We start from the raw sequence: 11,041 nt of genomic DNA on the forward strand, positions 1-11,041 counted from the left end.
TGTTTGCAATGTTTGAAAAAAAAATCAACCTTCATAAAAAAAAAGTTGAAAATAAAATTTAAATTATTTTATTATTTTTGTACAATTAAATTGCACCATTTTACCATCCATATTCAATGTTCATTTTTTCCAGCATCCACCAAGAAATACTGAAAATCATTTCGAAAAAAACCTGCCGAAATTCCTTTCAAATTGAAAAAAAAAACTTCGAAAAAGAACCACTCGAAGCAAATATTTGCTACAGGTACTTGTACTTTCGGCCATTCAATATCTAATATACTTTCCTTGCAGAAAAATAAAGACCACCATAAGCGTGTGCATAGAAGAAAAGGCTTTAACCCCTCTGTAGAAAATCTACCGCGCATTTTAGCCTTTACACGTGAACTTCGCACATACTTATAGGTACCTACGTATAAAACGACACAAGACTTTATTAAAATGTACAAATAATCCCAAAACGTAAAAAAAAAATACAGCAATAAGCCGATACCTATACTCTAGAACAAAACGTCGTTACACCATGTTGAATAAAAATCATTCCAATAATATAGGTACCTATAACCTAGCAATTGGGATTTGAAAATGAAAGGTGAATATGGTGCCTTACCTATACTTACAGTTAGGTACATTGAGAAAATATTTAAACGAAATAAAGTCAACATCTTTTCCTCAAACAATCTTCGATAAGGTATAGATGAAAATTTTCATCGAAAATAAAAACTTCCCAATGCACAAAAACAAACACCGATGAATTTAGCCAAAATAGCACGAGTACGAAAATAAATTGAAAAATATTAGTACCCTATCGCGTATGAAACACGTAGTAAAAGCACATGAAAAATGAAACTAGGAATATTACATGCGTAGAAATATTTATAAATCGAGAAAAAGAAATATTTATTTTGACAAATACACTTTCTAGATACCCTACGTATTCGAAAGAAAAAAAATTATCAACACTCGATACGATCTGTAGCAATAATTACCTACGTTCCAGCGCAAGGCATCGATGATTTTTCGGACACCAGGTATGTTTCATACGTTACCTTATTATTCCGTAATTTGACCTTAATGTAATGAAAGTAAGTAGGCATAGTGGTATAATCTACACGAAAAAAAAATTCAACACCACTGCCACTAAATACCCCTATCACCTAACTCGCCTTAACCGGTTTGTATATATAAAGGCAGACGAATCTCAAATCAACTGTAATCTGATTGTTCACAAGTTCGCGTCTTAAAAGACTTTTAAGTAGTCGTTTTATTTTGTTTTAGACAAAACGAGACTTTACAAAACAAACAAAATGTTCAAATTGGTAAGTACCTACTTGGATTATACATAAGCGTAATTTTTTCCATCGTATACCTATTTTAAATTATGCAGAATGGCATTAAAATTAAAATTAGAGCACACACGGGCTCAGCTTTTACAACTCCTACGCGTACATTTAACCTGAAAAATAACTCGCGTCTTTACGGTTCAATGCTCAAAAAGAATAATTAAAAAATATGGTTTCCCCGTATATAAAATTCGCATTTTATATAGCTGTGAAATTTAAACGCGAAACCCGAAATTTTAAACATAAAAATCCTCAATAAAAAACGATTATCGAATACCAAAAAAAAAACACACAGCTATAAAAAGAACCATTATTTTAGATTTTTTTTCAATTTAAACGATTCTAAAAAAAATTAATTTTTCTTCCTTTAGAAAAAAATTTGAAGCAATTAATTAAGGTAGGTATCGAAAAATTTTCTACTAGGTCTTCTATACCTACATAATATAGATCTCAAAGTTGAAATTGAATCGTAATTCGATATGTCCAAGTTGAAAGGTCTTTAACATGATTCCTAGCCTTTGTAAAATACACTATGATCAACGACCGTTAGAATGTTGAACCTGTCGGTGTATTTATTTAAACACCGACGAACCTTTTAGGCTATTTTTTGATAATTTCAAACGTGCAAATTTCCAAAGTCTAATGAAACGATCAGGGAAATAAAGCTGAAGGTCGGTGACCTTTGACGGACGGAACTTTTTAGTGCAATTTATCGAGTGTAATGATAAGTTATAACGGTTTAAATTTGTAAATGATGGGTTTTTGAGCAAGACGGAAGTCTCGTATACAAAGACCAATCTATATTTTCGTACTCGATATCGAGTTTCCATGTATTCGTAATGTACAAAGTTGATAAAACACTGAGGCAAAATTTTCGAACGATATGCAACGAGCTTTCAATCATTCGAAACACCGTCAAGTGTCAACGTTTACTTCGCAGGTCATTGCTTCGCACATTTAACCATTTTAATTTTGATTTCTTTCCTAAGTGTTGCTTCATATAATACGTCGATTCGACCAAGTTTTTATTAAATTACATTTTAAACGAATCGTACTTTTAAGTTTACTTTACGTTATACACCTTTGATGCTCGTATATTGGACCCTTATAAGGTGTAAGGTACCATTTGGATGTTTCAATTTTGTAATAAATTGATTTGAAATTCGATACGAAATAAAAGAACATGTTTGGTAGGGTTGATTTCACGCGACGTTGTTTTTCTTCTCATACACAAAAAGAAAACCTTCAAAATGATAGAGAAATTATTTTCCTCTCTGATATTTGTTTTTCATTCAGTCGATATTTTTTCGCTCCGATTAAATTCCACGTACAGTGGAGAGAATTAATTACTATATACGAGTTTCCAATCGTTGATTAAACGACTGTGTAAGTTTTCCACAAAAGTTTATGTCTGATTAAGCATTTCATAAGGCTAGTAAAGCGTTTATCTGTACAGTTGCTTGTGCTACTTTTATACTTAGGTATACAGTCTATATAAATATACTACATTTGTGGACAAATTGAAAATAAATTCAACTTTAGCAAGATTTATTTCCACTTCCGGCATAAAGTTCGGTTCTGGTTCATGGAACTTTTTGCTTCCAGGGCAAAAAATTATTTACATACGTAACTCGTTCACTCTATTGAAATCGGAAAGCTCTCTTTTGTGGTATTCGACGTTCATTAATTAATTCGCCTCCTGGTGTAGTTTACAACATGGGGCGAAAAAACGAAAACCCGAGTTACATTGGACTTGTGGAAATGTGGTAGTGTTTTTTTTGTTTTTTTTTTTCACTAGTCATTTGGATGCTATTTGTAGTACCTACCAACCTACCTATTTTTGAAGACGAATTTTTCGATGTTTGGATTCTGAATGAACACGATTTTTAAGAAATGGGTATCATACCTATTATTGAAATAATGGATATTGATATAAAAACATGAAGACAAACGGAAGCTCTTAGAGAAGAGAGAGGAGTTTTCCTTAATTTTTTTTGTTGAAATACTTATTTTTAATTTAAAAAAATATTTTTTGTCTTTTTTTTCAATTTTTCATGATAAAAAAAAATAGGTGTCACATTTTTCTCTTTTTTTAACAGGTGATTGGTACCTACGTATTATTTTCTATTTTTTTAAAATTTCAACATTTATTTTATTTCATACATTTTTAGAAGTTCAATTCATCATTCATTCTTTTTTGAACATTTGAGGAGAAAGTGCTTCAATTTCACAAACAAAAATTAATTAAGCCTGTACAAGTAAGATTTGAAAGAGAATTTAAAAATAGATTTAAAAAGTTGAAAAACTTTGAAACCTCAATAAATTGATTTGAACAAAACAAACAAAAATAAGACTTTTTTGTATGAAATAATAAGTGGAACATACTCACTTACCTAGGTATTTTACTCTTATGTATCAATAAACAAAAAATATCTAGGCTACCTAATTTTGTTGAAATATTTTACAAATTGGAAGTGTATTCCTGACATCGTGTTGAAAATGTATCGAATTTGCTAAAATTTTACAGGTAGACAAGGCAAAGTATATTTTAATTTGATACCAACAATTCAGAAAAAAAAATACAAACATACATAAGTAACTTAAGGGTTACTTTGAAATTTCAAAAACATTATGAAAAATCATTTTCTGCACCACCTGGAAATTCTTAAAAAAAATTATGCAAAAAATTTTATGAAGTAAGAATCATGTTAAAATTATTTATTTTTTGTTGAAGATGCCTAATAAAAAAAATTCTACAATGAAAAAAAAAAAAAAGAAAAAAAAAGATGAAAACACCAAACCTGATTCACAATCCAAAATTCATATATTTACCAACATAAAATACAATACATACAACAATTACCCAAAACTAATCCTAATCATTTTCATAAAATTGTGCCGGAAAATCCAGAAAGACTTTGAACTTCTCAAATTTTTCATTACCAAGACATTAGTTTTTTTTAGATGAAAACACCAAAACTTATTACTTATAATCCAAAATTAATAAATTTTCCAACACATCCTTTGGCAGAAAACTTGCGTCATTTATTTTTGAATCAGCAGAGTTTCATCACTGCCAAACCCACCCCCCTACCTTCCACCAACCAAAAGGTGAAAATAAAACATGAATCAAATACATGTAACCTTTGATGTTTACCCACTTCTAGTATAATTTTCACCAAGTAAGTAGGTAGTAAGACATCATTTTTAAAAAAAATTATGTAGGTATTTACCTATTTCGGTTGCAAATATTGTTGTTTTGTTGTTTTTTCAAAATTCAAATTATGTAAATAATAATATTTTCAACCATCTGGAGGCTTTTTTGATAAAGTGTTTGCATAAATAGAACTACACCTAATACATAATTTATTACACCGCGTGGTGATAACGATTTGAATAATTTCATACAAATCTTCGCCAAATATGTAATTCAAAAGTTCAACCATAAAGATCGATAAAATATAGCTCACTGATGGAATATTCGAAATAAAACTTTTAATAGCAATTACCAAAGCATTAAATATCGTTATCTGCGATATCAAAAACGAATTTATGAGTGGTAAAGTTGGGTCTGGTGAAATGGCAAAATAATGAGAGTCGTGTTTAATATGGTACAGAATCGCACGTGTTGTATATTTTATAGTCTAGACTCTGGCAAATTTGTCTCGTATGTACCTACCTATACATATATACTGAAAAATTCCACAGGTACTCTTGTTCTTATGATAAGTGTATCTACATTTTGAACAATGCATCGAGTGCTATAATGAAACCAGCACATTCCATAAGTTCAATATTTATAAGGGCAGTAAACAAATAATAGTAGGTATAGGTATAGGTATCGAACTCACGAGCATTTCCAAATATATAAGTATTACTTTTGTTTGAAAAACTCTCGAGCCTATATGGAGAAATATTGAAAAAATATTCTACGAGAACTGCTTTAGAAGTTCTTATAATGGAGGTTTTTCTTTTATCAACCATAAGTTGCTGCAGTTCAGTTCAGTAAACTTAAAATACGTGTCAACTCGTGTGAACGGTTCGAATCTTTGTATAGGGAGCTTTTATTACAAGTTAGCGTGTGTGTCGTCATGGCCGTTCTATTCACCTAGAATAGCCGATGCTCGGTATTTATATATATACTTTATCGAGAAGATTAAATCGTGGCTTAAATATTGAAACTTTATATAAACGTATAGAGAGATATTATAAGTTTTTCATGCTGGAAAATCCATCGCGTGGTCTTAAGCTTTGCAGCTGGATTACTATATAAGTTGAAGAAAATTTAATCTTGGCAGGTTGCGAGATAATAATTTGCAAAAACTGCACCTGCCCCCTCTTTCTGAAATTCGTACCATAAAAAATGATAAAATGGGTTCATCGTGACCGTACAATTAGATTTTTGCGACTGGGAACTAATTTACCTCGAACACGATCTTCATTCGATGACCATATATATTGATGCAAGACGCGAAACAGAGTGGATGAAGTTGGAAAATGGGATTTTGTTGGCGGTTATTAAAGGCATGGTTTGATTTTCGAGTCGGGGAAAAAATACCAAACATAAGTGAACTTTTCTCCGGTATCAAGGTTCTCAATATAAATGAAAACGCTACGTAACTTTTTCTACATTAATCAATGGTGTGTTCCGAAATGACAATAGTTTTCATTTCCACGCCGTTCCACGTTTGTAATTTATTACTCGCAATAAAATACTCGCAAGTCAAAGACCGCTGGGTAGTGAAACTTTTTATTATAAATTCCGTACATATTTCTTGGCTAAAAATTCAGCTCATATGTCACAAGTGTAATAAAATTCATTTATATTATTTCATAACCTTACAATGTATTTGTCATGTACCTATCGTCACATACTACACCACACATCTCTCTCGTACAAAAAATCTTTAATAAAGTTGCTCGATATTAAACAACCCACTATACGTATACCTATCTATAGGATAATACTCTGGATTTAGTGTTACAGTTTCAGTTTACCTCGATATAAGAATTTCTTTTATTAATACGATTTCCTTGTTTTTGTTTTCTTCTTTGCAGTTCGCTTTAGCTTGCATCTTGGCAGTAGCTTCGGCCGCTCCAACTTACGATATCCATCACGCTCCAGCTTCGTATTCCTATCAATCGTCTTTCGTTCAACATCCATCTCCAGTAGTCAAACACTACGTAGCTCCAGTCGTCAAATACGAACCAATAGTCAAATATGAACCAGTCGTCAAATACGAACCAAAATACGAACCAGTAGTCAAATACGAACCAATTGTCAAATACCACGAACCAATTGTTCCAGTTGTTCCATTAGTTAAACATGTCCCAGCTGTGTACACCCACCAACATGTTTACAAAGCCCCAGAACATCCTTTAGTATATGCCCCTCATCACGTGTACTAAGCTTTTAGACGATTGTACTATAATTTAAGCTGGAATCACTTCACTAGTCGCTGAAATTTGTGAAAGAAACAGATTATGTGCTCTCTTATACTGATTTTTTTTTTTTTAGAAAAAATTATTATAATCTTTCGGCCATATTATTCATTTAACGATTCTCCCCTTTCCCATTCATTTTTTTTTAATTTAAAAGAAATATACTTTTTTTTTTCTTACGTTGAGTAATATTTTTTGCTTTATTTAACCATAGATGAAGTACCTATGTGGATAGGTAGGTAGAAGTAGGTAATTGTGGATTTGGATGTAATGAACATAAACGTAATGTAGATACATACCTATACAAATGTCACGATTCTTAATCGGAGTACAACGTTGAACATGCAGTAGGTATACACTATACAGGTACATGATGTAGGGTATAAATAGAAGGTACCTACAATAAATTTTATCGCTTCATTGATCACGTAAATTAACAAAATGAGCTCGCCACATATTTACCTTGTATGTACGAGGTAATTCTGTTTTATAATTCATCTTGACTTGACCAATGTTCCATTTGAATCTTATACTACCCACCGTACATGTGCTACATAAAAAGGTCATCCTTCCAGACATCAGAGTCTTTCGACATAATTTTACCAAAATTACTCGCTTAATTGCAATTAATTCTCGCGACGATTTTAGCATACCGAACCGAGCAAACCACGAGTGTAGTGACGCACGTGGGAATGTGTCGCGAGCCAGTTGTAGCAGTAGGTGGGATGGTAGGTATAGGTAGTTGATGAAAAGATGGTGCTGATAAATCAGTGATGGCAAAACTTCAGTCTTAGGTCCCTTTTTTTCACCCATCAAATTCGTAATATTTTGGAAATTTATTGGAAAAAATGAACTACCAAAAATCAGTTTTGCTTTTTTCAGTTTTAGTTTGAATTTCTTCATTTCAGTTTCAGTTTTCCATTACATTCCCTGCTGATAAGTGATAACTGATAACATCGTTACCCACTGTTAGAAATATTTTATTTGTCACGGGTTTAAACCGTTGTTTGTGCAACTGGATCTCATAGTCAGTTATCTACGTACTCGTACATGTTTTAAATTATTGAAAGAGTTTACATATTAATATGTTTTTAAATACATTTTAACATAAAAAATGATGTAACTGGATACCTCAAGCAAGAGGTACCAGTTTTTTTGCCATTGAAAAACGAATGAATTACCTACCTTAAGTAGGCTACAATGCAGAGACACTCAAACTAGCAGAACATTTTTTGAATCAAACGCAGGTGATGGTACACCACCAGCTCAAATTTCAGACACTAAAATTCCAATTTGTTATTTATAGCAAATTTTTGAAAGGTCTCATTTTCACTGAAAAAAAAAATCAAATAGAGTTCAAAATACTCAGGTAGAAAGCTGAAATTTGGTTTATATGGCCTGTTTCAGACCTTCTTAATCGATTTGTGGTGATTTAGAGTTGTTCAAGAGCCTTCTATATACCTTTTTTACTCGCCAGTTTCGGACAAATTGTCTTTAGGCACAAATTTTCAAATATCCGCGTTTCTGCTAAGTCGAAAGCAAATTTTCTCCGGTGATTATTTGTAAAAAAAATCAAAACATTTTCGTTTAGGAATAATATGTTAGCATAAAAAGCTAACATTTGTTTTTGGATTTGTAAGGTTACATTTCTTGGTGATTTTTATGAACATTTTCGCACGTTGCTTAGGAATTGGTGAACTAAGTCTAATTGTAAGTAAAAAGTTATAAGTATTTTTTACTTTTTTTAATTAATAAATTGCAGCAAAATAATCTAAAATCATAAAATGATTGGTCTTACAGGATATTTTTAAAGACATTATAAATAGGTAATCGAAGGAATAGTGGAAAGTTGAGTTGTAAAGGAAATTTGACATTTGAAATTTTGAAAAGAAAAATAAAACCAACGAGATAAAATGATGGAAAGAGTAAGTGATTGAATTGGGTACCATACCTAAACCTATTTGTACTTATGTACTTATAAATTACAAATTAGTCAAACTGCATGAAAAATTCGTAATATTAAAACAATCCCCCAAAAGTAAGTATATACCTACGTATATTTGATTAGGTAACTTACAATGATTTTTATAATTTTTAAATTCTTTTACCTGCAATGTTAAAAATAGATAAAGACAGGGCTTTTTTGTGGGAGGACGCGGGGAGATGCGGGGGACGCAGTCTCCTCAAAGGAAAGCAGAAAGTATCGAAAAATTTCCATAAAAACTAACAAATGAAAGAATTTGAAAAAATAAAAAAAATAATTTGGTAACTTTTGAAAAAAAATTCGATTTTTTTAGGTCAAAATTATGCAAATACAAAATCTATTAAGGAATGTCACATTGAAATTTTTGAATTATGGAACATTATTGCTTGAAGAGCAAAAAAAAAAAATGACAATCTAAAATTTAGCATTTAAGTTTGTGATAGGTACCTTACAATTAGTACTTCTACTTACCTTGTAAGTACCTACTTGAATTGAAACACAAAAGTTAGGTACTTTTATATATTTCAAAAAAAATTTTAAACAATAAAAAAATAATTTAGGTACTATACTTCGATTTTTTCTCAAAACACATTGACAGGGGGAGGGGACATGAAAATTAGAGACTTGCTACTTCAATTTAGCGTCCCTTCCCCCTCCAAGGACGAAAATACAAAAAAAAGGACAAGATGATCTCAGATAAAAACCATTGACCTTTTATAAAAGGTCGATGATAAGAACCCAACAATTTTTAGAGATACTGATCGTCCTATGAAATGTTGTTGGCTGTTTTTCAGTCTTAAGATATTGTTCATTTTTCAAATTTGATCGAGGAACTGATTTTTTTAAAAATAAAAAAATAAATAAAATATCAGTAGTAAAATGACAGGATTTTTTTTAATATTCCAAGAAAAGGGGGGTATGTACTTCTTGAATTGAAATCAATTGCGGAATTGTGGCACGTGTGTGCTTTGAAGGAGGAGGGGAGGAGTTCAGAGTACCCAACTTGAAAGAACATGACTACAATAATTAGTAGACGTCAATTGAATAAAAAAAAAATACTGGATGAACGAGTTGCCTATCTTAATACTCTTGAAGGCGAATGTCGATTAAATTTTCTGTTTCTAAATATCTATATATTTTTCAACGATTCAGTAACCAATTACTTTCTGTTCACTTTTCAATGGCTTTGTAAAAAAATCCTGCTTTAAAACTAGTAGATTTCAATCAGCAAAATAATTCATTTCACCACCTACGTATCTTAAATATATGCAACTTAATCGACACTCGCGTACAACGCAGGTAAATAAATATCGCAGGAGGAATAAATCTTGGCACGTTTCAATCTGCGTTCCAACCTGCAAAGGAGAGAAAAAAATTGACGATCAAATTCAGTAAACAACAATTGTACTTAGTATTTGCGTTTTATCATTGGCACAATTCGAATTCGCGAGTATGTTTCTGAACACGTGCGAGAAAAGATTTCAATTTCGAAATGAGAATCATGAACAGAACCGTAGACCATATCATGTAAACTTTATAATCAATCAACTCTAATTTACAGGCATTTTCAGCGACGCAATCAGCCAAATAAAAGTTAGAGAAAAAGGAGGAAAAAGTAACTCTTTGGAAGAAACCCGATAAAACCGAAAAACGCCTGGAAAATTCATCAGTTAATATCGCACAATCATCGAATAGAAATAAAAATCTTTTTTTTTGTTCTCAGTTGCTGTCGATGTCGTTATGTCTCCGTCATGTGGCGAAATTACAACGCAATAAAAGTTAAGCTCGGTGCAATCAACTTCTCATAAAAACGTCTGCAAGTTTTCAATATAATTTGATTACACAGGGTGAAAAGTTGGTTGGAGATGTTTTATTTTGAAAAAGAAGAAGAAACACATTCAATACCGACGAGTGAGTGTTTCGTTTCATCTACGTAGATTTCAAAATGATTTTATTAATTAGTATTTAAGCGTGAATCGAATTACATCGAAAGAAAAGTAAAATTATTAGTATAAGACTCGAGTTATCAATTGAATTTGACGCGAGCTACGCTCCACGTTCCAAAGTTAAATTCGATTAAATGAAAAAGAATATCGTCGTTTTTTCAAAGTCATTGATTCGTCTTCAAATAATATAAAGAAAAAAGTTAAATTTGTCGCCGCGAAAAGTTCAACGTGTAGTGTCGCAGGAGGTATAGATGGCAATGACAGTGAAATGAACTCGAGAATGTATTAGGCATATAGGAACGAGTTTAAATGGTAATAAATCAAAACGG

At 31.5% G+C, this 11,041-nt stretch overlaps 1 protein-coding gene and 1 long non-coding RNA gene across 3 annotated transcripts in view; both read left to right on the forward strand.

The window, feature by feature from the left end:
- Positions 1-1,028, forward strand: part of LOC135839277 (uncharacterized) — a 31,485-nt gene extending 30,457 nt beyond the window's left edge. Inside the window, exons 2-3 of one of the 2 annotated variants that reach the window (XR_010557566.1) lie at positions 134-244; positions 923-1,028. This is a non-coding gene — a long non-coding RNA (uncharacterized LOC135839277). The remainder of the gene's footprint in view (positions 1-133; positions 245-922) is intronic. The other variant, XR_010557567.1, reaches the window with a different exon arrangement.
- A 134-nt stretch (positions 1,029-1,162) lies between these two features.
- On the forward strand, positions 1,163-6,961 carry LOC135839276 (uncharacterized). The gene is made up of 2 exons (XM_065355243.1): positions 1,163-1,316; positions 6,399-6,961. Exons 1-2 carry the CDS (start codon positions 1,305-1,307, stop codon positions 6,747-6,749), a joined length of 363 nt encoding a protein of 120 aa, XP_065211315.1. The 5' UTR covers positions 1,163-1,304; the 3' UTR covers positions 6,750-6,961.
- The last annotated feature ends 4,080 nt before the right edge of the window (positions 6,962-11,041 follow it).

This window comes from Planococcus citri, chromosome 3, assembly GCF_950023065.1.
Source record: "Planococcus citri chromosome 3, ihPlaCitr1.1, whole genome shotgun sequence".
In the NCBI taxonomy this organism is placed as follows: Eukaryota; Metazoa; Arthropoda; class Insecta; order Hemiptera; family Pseudococcidae; genus Planococcus; species Planococcus citri.